At 39.3% G+C, this 12458-nt stretch overlaps 1 protein-coding gene across 1 annotated transcript; it reads right to left on the bottom strand.

Moving 5' to 3' along the window:
* Window positions 1-3877: 3877 nt before the first annotated feature.
* On the bottom strand, window positions 3878-10951 carry MS3_00000628 (uncharacterized protein). Its single transcript, XM_051208325.1, has 2 exons — window positions 9205-10951; window positions 3878-4079 (listed from the first exon to the last, which is right to left on the bottom strand). The coding sequence occupies exon 1, from the start codon at window positions 10461-10463 to the stop codon at window positions 9564-9566; it is 900 nt and encodes a 299-aa protein (XP_051065760.1). The 5' UTR covers window positions 10464-10951; the 3' UTR covers window positions 3878-4079; window positions 9205-9563.
* Between the last annotated feature and the right edge of the window lie 1507 nt (window positions 10952-12458).

Raw genomic sequence — 12458 nt, 5'->3', positions numbered from 1 at the left:
CTTATATAGTCAATTGAAATGAACTAGAATTAAACTTTATTCATAAGATCTTATGACTTATTTCTATTTCAGTTGTCCAAAAAAAGAACACCAGTAAAATATTAATATCTATGGTGGTCTAGCATAAATTGACTCATGATTTCAACTATTGAAATCACTATAATATGTAGGTTGCCTGCTTAAATATCTGAGCTACTTGTTTCTGCCATCGTAGTTGTGCAGTGCGAAGGAGTCTCACAACAAGATGAAACGGCCATCCAGTGCTTGCAGGTTATTTGATAGTCCATGTGATCTGTGGTGGACCAGACAAATATGAACGCAAAAAGTATAAACAAAGTTACTAAAGATAAATAGTAATATTAATATATATACAGTTAACTGTTACAAATACAGTAAAAATTAGGGACGTTACTTAAATTGCCCAAACGTTGCGTGTTCTGATTAGGTCCAGTAATGTAAATCCACAATTATAAATGCTTGATGACTCTGAGCAGGTTGGCGAACTCTCTAGCGATATAGTCCAACGTAGGATGTGATATATTCCGATTATAGTCTATAAATGTAGATAGTATTTGATTTAGACTTCCATTAACTCAATCACAAATGAAGATAGAACGAGGAATGCGTGAGTAGTAATGTATTTGTTAACCAGCACGAATATGTCACGCTATGTAGTAGCTCAACGGAAAGTGTCTTCAAGGTCAATGACTAAAACAACACGTACAGTCATTTAATGATGAATGTACATACAGTGAAAAATTGACAAAATAAATACAAATAATATTAAAAACTATTTACAAAATAAGCTTGTTAGAGTTATCTCCACATAGCTCCCCCCAGAGTGTCCGGAGGTAACACTGGTTATAATAACAACAAAAATGTGAGAATATGATATGTATATAAAAAAAATAATATTTACAGTTATAACCAACAAAGATGTGGAGATGCGTATGATATGTATATTAGTGAGACATACCGTGTGTTATCGAGTGAAAAAAATAACAGTGATGTCACAGAATAACAAACACAAAAAAAATGAATATACTGTCATTTAATGTCTTGTTTAGCTAACAATGATAATGTGTAAAACTGTTAATGACCCACACACACACAAACAAAATTGAACCGTTTATTTTTGTGACAAAATTTTTTTTTTTGAAAAAGTGACAAAACGAATAATTGTGGGAAAATGTGATTAATCATATACACTGTTAAAAAAAAATTTTTTTTAGATGGGATTGATAGTGTAGGTCCTCGATAATTGTTTGCTCTGATTGTTTTAGTTTTTTTTTATATGGCAAAATGTACGTAACGCTTTGGTTTTTTTATAAGTCTCCCAGAACGTGTTAAACAAGAGGGTGTAGTGCTAAGTTTTTCCTCTTCCTCTTGTTTCTTAGCAATAGATGGGAGTGATTGTTTGTTCGCAGTATTGTCTTCTGTGTCATGAGGGACTTCGTAGGAAGCTGGTTTTATTCGGTCTATAGAAATTGTCTCATGGTTCCCATTTTTGTTGATAATGAAATATTTGTCAGTGCGTTTTATTACTTTATAAGGGCCTTCATATGGTGGTGTCAGTGGCTTTTTCACCGCGTCTACTCGGACAAAAACAAATTTGCACGTTTCTAAATGTTTATCGAGATGGACTCGGTTGTCGTATTCTCGAGGTGGTATTGCTCTGATGCTCTGCATCATTTGTAGTAATCTGCTTACAAAACGAGAAGGGTCTCCTGGTGTTGTGGTTTCATTCTTGACCAGTTGTCCTGGTAACGTTAATGTCGTGCCATAGACTAGTTCAGCGGCCGTGCATCCGATGTCTTCCTTTACAGACGAGCGAATCCCAAGGAGAACGAGCGGTAAAGCATCGCTCCATTTTGAAGGGTCCGGTTGTGCCATCAGAGAGCTTTTTAGTTGGCGATGGAATCTTTCAACCATGCCATTAGCTGCCGGATGATAAGCTGTCGTTTTAACATGATTTACTCCAAGAAGTTTAGTGAACTCGTTAAATAGAACGGATTGGAATTGGGGACCGCGATCTGTTGTGATTGTTGATGGTACGCCAAAGTTGGATATCCAGCGGTCGAGGAAAACTGAAGCCACTGTCTCTGCCGATGTGTCTTTAATGGGGCATGCTATGGCCCATCTTGTGAACCTATCTATTGCGGTGAGGATATGTGTGAAAGAGTTTGATGGTGGCAGAGGCCCAACTAAATCTAAATGCACGTGCTGGAAGCGTTTGTCAGGGATAGGGAACTTCCCAATTGGACTGTAGGTGTGTTTTTGCGTCTTACTGCGTTGGCACTGGAGACAGTTACGTGTCCAACGTTTAACATCCGAGTTGATTTTAGGCCACACAAAACGTTCGGTAATGAGCTTTGTTGTTGCTCTGATGCCTGGATGTGAAAGACCATGCAAATGCTGGAATATTTTTCGTCGGCAAGCATGTGGGACAAACGGACGATTGTTGCCTGTTGAAGTGTCGCACATGATGAATTCGTCTGAAAGGGGAATAGGTACAGGTTTGAGGTCTAAGCTAGACTTTTCTTTGCAGACTTTTAATTCTGCATCGTCTGCTTGTAATTTAGCCAAGGTTTCAAGGCTGATGTCATGATTGAGTACCATCGTATTGATATCCCTCCTAGATAGTGCGTCTGCAACAATGTTCGAGTGACCTTTGATAAACCTGATGTCTGTGGTAAATTGTGAGATATAATCAAGTTGTCTTGCTTCTCGTGGGGAGTGTTTGTCATACGATGTGCTAAAAGAATGGCAAAGGGGTTTATGATCTGTCATAATGATGAAATCACGACCCTGTAGCAAAAAGTTGAAATGTTTTACTGCTAAATACATAGCTAAGAGTTAGCGTCCAAAAGTACTATAACGTTCTTGTGCTGGCGATAATCTCTTGGAGAAAAAGGCAATGGGGGTAATCGTGTTGTTTACTCGCTGTTGTAATACTGCCCCTACGGCTTTTTGTGAAGCATCCGTGCATAGGATCAACAGTGTTGTGGGGTCAGTATTTAGGTGTTGGAGCATGGTAGCATTAGCAATCATGGATTTAGCTTTTTCAAATGCTACTTTGGCATCGGAAGGTAACTTGAATATTTGGTTCTTTTCTTTCTTGGTACCTGATTTATCGTTTTTCAGTAAATCTGTCAATGGCTGTAGTACATCGGCACAATTTGGTAGAAATCGTCGATAAAAATTACATGTTCCAAGAAAACGGCGTAGTGATTTTACTGAGGTTGGTTCTGGATAGCTGGAGATGGCTTTGACTTTCTCTTCAAGCGGTTTAATTCCTTGGGAATCAATGTGGTGTCCCAGGAATTCCAGAGATGAGGCGCCAAATATACACTTCGAAGGGTTGATTACAACACCATAACTTTTGAAACGTTCAAAAAGCGTGTGTAGGTGTTGAACATGTTCGTCAATGGAAGAACTAGCGATTAAAACATCGTCGATATAGACAAATACGAAATCCAGACCTCTAGTTACTTCGTCCATAAATCTCTGGAAGGTTTGAGCGGCGTTTTTAGTCCGAAAGGCATCCTCAAGAATTCAAACAAGCCAAAAGGTGTGATTACAGCTGTTTTCTCGATATCCTCAGGTGCCATCGGTATTTGATGGTATGCTCGGACTAGATCTAACTTTGAAAAATCTGCTTTCCATGTAGATTTAAAGAAAAATCATGCAGGTGAGGGATCGGATACCGGTCTGGGATAGTCTGGTTATTCAATCGGCGATAATCTCCACATGGGCGCCAGTCTTGATCTTTCTTGGGAACCATATGCAGCGGCGAGGCCCAAGGACTGTTAGATTGTCTGATTATCCCAAGTTGCATCATATGTTCGAATTCTCTCTAGCGAACTGCAACTTGTTTGAGGGAGTCTTCTCGCCCTGGCGCGAATAGGTGGTCCTGTAGTAGTAATACTGTGTTGGACACGATGTGTGGAGCATTCGTTTTGGTAATCAGCTCTGGTTATACTTTCATAATTCGATAGGATATCGGTGAAAATTTTGTTTTCAGGTCTTAACATACGGACTCCATGAATTTCGTAACTGGAGATAGTTGTGCCACTGACCTGTAAGCTTGTGTTTTTGTCGATTAGTTCCTTTTTGCCATATCTACAAGTAGGTTGTAAGCACCGAGAAAATCGGCCCCGATAATGGGTTGTTTGATTTCAGCTACGATGAAAACCCATGTGAAACGTCTCCGGAGACCGAGATCTAAAATAAGTGATTGCTCGCCATAAGTTTTAATGACTGTGTTATTGGCTGCGACTAGAGACAATTTAGTACTCTGAGGGTGCCGTCGTTGAGAGAGCTGTAATGGGATAATGCTGATTTTGGCTCCTGTATCGACCAAAAATCTGAGCCCGAAATTCGATCCCTGACATGAAATAGACGGCTCGGGTAGTGGCCAGAAACAGGCGCCGCCATCACTGTCTGGCCGGGTCGTTTCCCTGATTTTCTGTGTCAGACGCAGAAAATGTGCACGGTCGTGTACAACGCCGTGCTTTGGTGCCGTATTTTTGGTGGTACCAACAAACATCAAATGTTCGCTTCGGTGACCGAGACCGTTGTCTAGAAAAAGATCTTCGTCTGGAGGGGATCTCGATTGTCTAGCTTGGATGGTTGCTATGGTCGATTGCAGTGACGCCAGCTGGCTCGTTAATTGTGTTAACTGCTTTTGAAAGGAGGCTAAACAGCTAATATCTGTTGGTCCAGGTGGTTGCAATGAGTTCACACAGTGATTGTCGTGGTATACTTCCATCATTTTATCTGCCATGTCGGCTAAGTCATCAAGTACAACGGATTTCCCTGAAACACTGAGAATTTGTCGAACGCTGTGTGGTAATCTTTGAAACCACATTTGCTTTAGGAGGGCTTCGTCTAGCTTGTATGGACCGACGAGTTGTTTCATGTGGCGGAGAAGTTGCGAGGGTCTTTTATCACCCAAGTCACAAGATGTTAACAACTGTTGTAGCCTTTTCTCATCTGAGACCGTGGTGCGTTGAATAACTGCTGCTTTTATCTTATCATATGGTTCAGATTCTGGCACGTGATCGATTAAATCACCAACTTCAGCGGCAATCTCGATAGGAAGTGCGCCGACTACGTATGCATACTTTGATGCCTGAGATCTTATGTCTCTAGCCATGAATAAAGCTTCAATTTGAGCAAACCAGACTCTGGGATTATTAGCTCCATAAGTTGGGAGTCTGAATTCTGAGATAGAATTAACTGGACTAAAATTATTTTCGGGAGAGTTCGACAATGAGACAAAAGTTTTTACTGGAGGCGAATCCATATCAATGAGTTTAGTGGGAGAGGACATTACGAGAAAAAAATAAGCCAGTAAATTGTATGAAATGAAAAACAAAATAACCGTTAGGATAAACACGAGGGTCACCAAATAATTGTGGTGGACCAGACAAATATGAACGCAAAAAGTATAAACAAAGTTACTAAAGATAAATAGTAATATTAATATATATACAGTTAACTGTTACAAATACAGTAAAAATTAGGGACGTTACTTAAATTGCCCAAACGTTGCGTGTTCTGATTAGGTCCAGTAATGTAAATCCACAATTATAAATGCTTGATGACTCTGAGCAGGTTGGCGAACTCTCTAGCGATATAGTCCAACGTAGGATGTGATATATTCCGATTATAGTCTATAAATGTAGATAGTATTTGATTTAGACTTCCATTAACTCAATCACAAATGAAGATAGAACGAGGAATGCGTGAGTAGTAATGTATTTGTTAACCAGCACGAATATGTCACGCTATGTAGTAGCTCAACGGAAAGTGTCTTCAAGGTCAATGACTAAAACAACACGTACAGTCATTTAATGATGAATGTACATACAGTGAAAAATTGACAAAATAAATACAAATAATATTAAAAACTATTTACAAAATAAGCTTGTTAGAGTTATCTCCACATAGCTCCCCCCAGAGTGTCCGGAGGTAACACTGGTTATAATAACAACAAAAATGTGAGAATATGATATGTATATAAAAAAAATAATATTTACAGTTATAACCAACAAAGATGTGGAGATGCGTATGATATGTATATTAGTGAGACATACCGTGTGTTATCGAGTGAAAAAAATAACAGTGATGTCACAGAATAACAAACACAAAAAAAATGAATATACTGTCATTTAATGTCTTGTTTAGCTAACAATGATAATGTGTAAAACTGTTAATGACCCACACACACACAAACAAAATTGAACCGTTTATTTTTGTGACAAAATTTTTTTTTTTTGAAAAAGTGACAAAACGAATAATTGTGGGAAAATGTGATTAATCATATACACTGTTAAAAAAAAAATTTTTTAGATGGGATTGATAGTGTAGGTCCTCGATAATTGTTTGCTCTGATTGTTTTAGTTTTTTTATATGGCAAAATGTACGTAACGCTTTGGTTTTTTTATAAGTCTCCCAGAACGTGTTAAACAAGAGGGTGTAGTGCTAAGTTTTTCCTCTTCCTCTTGTTTCTTAGCAATAGATGGGAGTGATTGTTTGTTCGCAGTATTGTCTTCTGTGTCATGAGGGACTTCGTAGGAAGCTGGTTTTATTCGGTCTATAGAAATTGTCTCATGGTTCCCATTTTTGTTGATAATGAAATATTTGTCAGTGCGTTTTATTACTTTATAAGGGCCTTCATATGGTGGTGTCAGTGGCTTTTTCACCGCGTCTACTCGGACAAAAACAAATTTGCACGTTTCTAAATGTTTATCGAGATGGACTCGGTTGTCGTATTCTCGAGGTGGTATTGCTCTGATGCTCTGCATCATTTGTAGTAATCTGCTTACAAAACGAGAAGGGTCTCCTGGTGTTGTGGTTTCATTCTTGACCAGTTGTCCTGGTAACGTTAATGTCGTGCCATAGACTAGTTCAGCGGCCGTGCATCCGATGTCTTCCTTTACAGACGAGCGAATCCCAAGGAGAACGAGCGGTAAAGCATCGCTCCATTTTGAAGGGTCCGGTTGTGCCATCAGAGAGCTTTTTAGTTGGCGATGGAATCTTTCAACCATGCCATTAGCTGCCGGATGATAAGCTGTCGTTTTAACATGATTTACTCCAAGAAGTTTAGTGAACTCGTTAAATAGAACGGATTGGAATTGGGGACCGCGATCTGTTGTGATTGTTGATGGTACGCCAAAGTTGGATATCCAGCGGTCGAGGAAAACTGAAGCCACTGTCTCTGCCGATGTGTCTTTAATGGGGCATGCTATGGCCCATCTTGTGAACCTATCTATTGCGGTGAGGATATGTGTGAAAGAGTTTGATGGTGGCAGAGGCCCAACTAAATCTAAATGCACGTGCTGGAAGCGTTTGTCAGGGATAGGGAACTTCCCAATTGGACTGTAGGTGTGTTTTTGCGTCTTACTGCGTTGGCACTGGAGACAGTTACGTGTCCAACGTTTAACATCCGAGTTGATTTTAGGCCACACAAAACGTTCGGTAATGAGCTTTGTTGTTGCTCTGATGCCTGGATGTGAAAGACCATGCAAATGCTGGAATATTTTTCGTCGGCAAGCATGTGGGACAAACGGACGATTGTTGCCTGTTGAAGTGTCGCACATGATGAATTCGTCTGAAAGGGGAATAGGTACAGGTTTGAGGTCTAAGCTAGACTTTTCTTTGCAGACTTTTAATTCTGCATCGTCTGCTTGTAATTTAGCCAAGGTTTCAAGGCTGATGTCATGATTGAGTACCATCGTATTGATATCCCTCCTAGATAGTGCGTCTGCAACAATGTTCGAGTGACCTTTGATAAACCTGATGTCTGTGGTAAATTGTGAGATATAATCAAGTTGTCTTGCTTCTCGTGGGGAGTGTTTGTCATACGATGTGCTAAAAGAATGGCAAAGGGGTTTATGATCTGTCATAATGATGAAATCACGACCCTGTAGCAAAAAGTTGAAATGTTTTACTGCTAAATACATAGCTAAGAGTTAGCGTCCAAAAGTACTATAACGTTCTTGTGCTGGCGATAATCTCTTGGAGAAAAAGGCAATGGGGGTAATCGTGTTGTTTACTCGCTGTTGTAATACTGCCCCTACGGCTTTTTGTGAAGCATCCGTGCATAGGATCAACAGTGTTGTGGGGTCAGTATTTAGGTGTTGGAGCATGGTAGCATTAGCAATCATGGATTTAGCTTTTTCAAATGCTACTTTGGCATCGGAAGGTAACTTGAATATTTGGTTCTTTTCTTTCTTGGTACCTGATTTATCGTTTTTCAGTAAATCTGTCAATGGCTGTAGTACATCGGCACAATTTGGTAGAAATCGTCGATAAAAATTACATGTTCCAAGAAAACGGCGTAGTGATTTTACTGAGGTTGGTTCTGGATAGCTGGAGATGGCTTTGACTTTCTCTTCAAGCGGTTTAATTCCTTGGGAATCAATGTGGTGTCCCAGGAATTCCAGAGATGAGGCGCCAAATATACACTTCGAAGGGTTGATTACAACACCATAACTTTTGAAACGTTCAAAAAGCGTGTGTAGGTGTTGAACATGTTCGTCAATGGAAGAACTAGCGATTAAAACATCGTCGATATAGACAAATACGAAATCCAGACCTCTAGTTACTTCGTCCATAAATCTCTGGAAGGTTTGAGCGGCGTTTTTTAGTCCGAAAGGCATCCTCAAGAATTCAAACAAGCCAAAAGGTGTGATTACAGCTGTTTTCTCGATATCCTCAGGTGCCATCGGTATTTGATGGTATGCTCGGACTAGATCTAACTTTGAAAAATCTGCTTTCCATGTAGATTTAAAGAAAAATCATGCAGGTGAGGGATCGGATACCGGTCTGGGATAGTCTGGTTATTCAATCGGCGATAATCTCCACATGGGCGCCAGTCTTGATCTTTCTTGGGAACCATATGCAGCGGCGAGGCCCAAGGACTGTTAGATTGTCTGATTATCCCAAGTTGCATCATATGTTCGAATTCTCTCTTAGCGAACTGCAACTTGTTTGAGGGAGTCTTCTCGCCCTGGCGCGAATAGGTGGTCCTGTAGTAGTAATACTGTGTTGGACACGATGTGTGGAGCATTCGTTTTGGTAATCAGCTCTGGTTATACTTTCATAATTCGATAGGATATCGGTGAAAATTTTGTTTTCAGGTCTTAACATACGGACTCCATGAATTTCGTAACTGGAGATAGTTGTGCCACTGACCTGTAAGCTTGTGTTTTTGTCGATTAGTTCCTTTTTTGCCATATCTACAAGTAGGTTGTAAGCACCGAGAAAATCGGCCCCGATAATGGGTTGTTTGATTTCAGCTACGATGAAAACCCATGTGAAACGTCTCCGGAGACCGAGATCTAAAATAAGTGATTGCTCGCCATAAGTTTTAATGACTGTGTTATTGGCTGCGACTAGAGACAATTTAGTACTCTGAGGGTGCCGTCGTTGAGAGAGCTGTAATGGGATAATGCTGATTTTGGCTCCTGTATCGACCAAAAAATCTGAGCCCGAAATTCGATCCCTGACATGAAATAGACGGCTCGGGTAGTGGCCAGAAACAGGCGCCGCCATCACTGTCTGGCCGGGTCGTTTCCCTGATTTTCTGTGTCAGACGCAGAAAATGTGCACGGTCGTGTACAACGCCGTGCTTTGGTGCCGTATTTTTGGTGGTACCAACAAACATCAAATGTTCGCTTCGGTGACCGAGACCGTTGTCTAGAAAAAGATCTTCGTCTGGAGGGGGATCTCGATTGTCTAGCTTGGATGGTTGCTATGGTCGATTGCAGTGACGCCAGCTGGCTCGTTAATTGTGTTAACTGCTTTTGAAAGGAGGCTAAACAGCTAATATCTGTTGGTCCAGGTGGTTGCAATGAGTTCACACAGTGATTGTCGTGGTATACTTCCATCATTTTATCTGCCATGTCGGCTAAGTCATCAAGTGCAACGGATTTCCCTGAAACACTGAGAATTTGTCGAACGCTGTGTGGTAATCTTTGAAACCACATTTGCTTTAGGAGGGCTTCGTCTAGCTTGTATGGACCGACGAGTTGTTTCATGTGGCGGAGAAGTTGCGAGGGTCTTTTATCACCCAAGTCACAAGATGTTAACAACTGTTGTAGCCTTTTCTCATCTGAGACCGTGGTGCGTTGAATAACTGCTGCTTTTATCTTATCATATGGTTCAGATTCTGGCACGTGATCGATTAAATCACCAACTTCAGCGGCAATCTCGATAGGAAGTGCGCCGACTACGTATGCATACTTTGATGCCTGAGATCTTATGTCTCTAGCCATGAATAAAGCTTCAATTTGAGCAAACCAGACTCTGGGATTATTAGCTCCATAAGTTGGGAGTCTGAATTCTGAGATAGAATTAACTGGACTAAAATTATTTTCGGGAGAGTTCGACAATGAGACAAAAGTTTTTACTGGAGGCGAATCCATATCAATGAGTTTAGTGGGAGAGGACATTACGAGAAAAAAATAAGCCAGTAAATTGTATGAAATGAAAAACAAAATAACCGTTAGGATAAACACGAGGGTCACCAAATAATTGTGGTGGACCAGACAAATATGAACGCAAAAAGTATAAACAAAGTTACTAAAGATAAATAGTAATATTAATATATATACAGTTAACTGTTACAAATACAGTAAAAATTAGGGACGTTACTTAAATTGCCCAAACGTTGCGTGTTCTGATTAGGTCCAGTAATGTAAATCCACAATTATAAATGCTTGATGACTCTGAGCAGGTTGGCGAACTCTCTAGCGATATAGTCCAACGTAGGATGTGATATATTCCGATTATAGTCTATAAATGTAGATAGTATTTGATTTAGACTTCCATTAACTCAATCACAAATGAAGATAGAACGAGGAATGCGTGAGTAGTAATGTATTTGTTAACCAGCACGAATATGTCACGCTATGTAGTAGCTCAACGGAAAGTGTCTTCAAGGTCAATGACTAAAACAACACGTACAGTCATTTAATGATGAATGTACATACAGTGAAAAATTGACAAAATAAATACAAATAATATTAAAAACTATTTACAAAATAAGCTTGTTAGAGTTATCTCCACAGATCTATGCAATCGTCAATGGTTTGCAGATAGTATCTTAAGAACCTCCGACGAAACCAATTAATATGATAACCACTGAAGACAAGAAACTGAAATTAGGTAGTATAAAATTTGTTTCCGATATCCTGTGTACGAAAATTCCTTCACATGCTGTTTTGATTTTATTTTTCTCTATTCCTTCAGACGTACGTTTCGTTAATCCTTTGTTTTTGCTTGAGATTATATTAATTATATTTTTTCGAGGTGTTTGTTTTTCACGCGTTTTCGCTGATTCTCCATGTTGATCCTAAAATACATCTACATTGTTTGAGTTGATGCATTGTTATAGTATCTGCTATACCGATACGCTCTCCTTTTAAATTGTGTTGCTTAGATTAACTGGAATTGTACACTTTTGATGTGAACTGAAGCACTCTTCCAGAACTGGAAACACTCAGTGAGATAATCAAATTGAATATTATTTCTTGAGCAGTCTTTACATGTTGTATCCAGAACGAATGGAATATCATTCATTCATTTATTTGTTGCAATCGGCACTTCGCTTATATCCTTCATCGCTTTATCTACTGTATGTAATTTAGAATTGACTACTGATTGGAAAATTATTAGTTGAATAACTTGATGGTAATAATGAACATCCAGATTTATAGTGGAATTCAGAACCATTATTTATACAGTCATTTTTTTATTTCGACTGAGCAATAGCTCTTAACTTACTTGGACAATTCTTCATCATTCCTAACTTCTTTAGTATGGAAGTTTCAATTAGTACAGGGAGATGTTTATTTAAGCCGCACACAAAGAAGAAGATTATGTAGTTTCTTAAACATCTAATTCTCATTGCCAAACAATCTACATTGAAACGTATCAGATTCAAGCAAAAGTGGCAACTGTGATCGCCTGTTAGACACCCTATATTTTGTACGAAGTTGTGCCTTACCGACGATACTGATCAAATGTAAGTACTTTTAGTAAAAACTTTATGATGAATAACAATAAGTGGTATATCGTTTTCAAGCAGCTGATGGAAAGCTTGATTTCGAAAGTCACTTTTTGTGGATCAAAACCTCCTCATTAACCATTTTTATTGGCTGATACACATAGAAGTGCTACGACTTCTGACACTAATCGATATCACGTGGCTATAGTTTTTTCTCTCCTGTGCCTACTACTTCGCTTAATGCTTAATGTTCAAGATTTGTCGAATTAATCATTCTTTCCTGGGCAGTAAACATTAAGCCAGCAGAGTCTATAGTCTAGATAGTTTTCTGTCCAAACTTTTTATCTTCTGCCTTAAACTGGAAGAAAAGCCATCAGCCAGTTTCTGCTATACTATGTTTCAAGCACATGTGGGCTTATATACAGAAATACTAGATCAT

This window comes from Schistosoma haematobium, chromosome 6 (genome assembly GCF_000699445.3).
Source record: "Schistosoma haematobium chromosome 6, whole genome shotgun sequence".
In the NCBI taxonomy this organism is placed as follows: Eukaryota; Metazoa; Platyhelminthes; class Trematoda; order Strigeidida; family Schistosomatidae; genus Schistosoma; species Schistosoma haematobium.
Note: the sequence above shows the minus strand (reverse complement) of the source record. Positions and strands in the feature narration are given on the sequence as shown.

Bases quoted from the DNA above. Each gene is read 5' to 3' on its own strand.
- MS3_00000628 (XM_051208325.1), bottom strand. From the start codon at position 10,463: ATGTCCTCTCCCACTAAACTCATTGATATGGATTCGCCTCCAGTAAAA.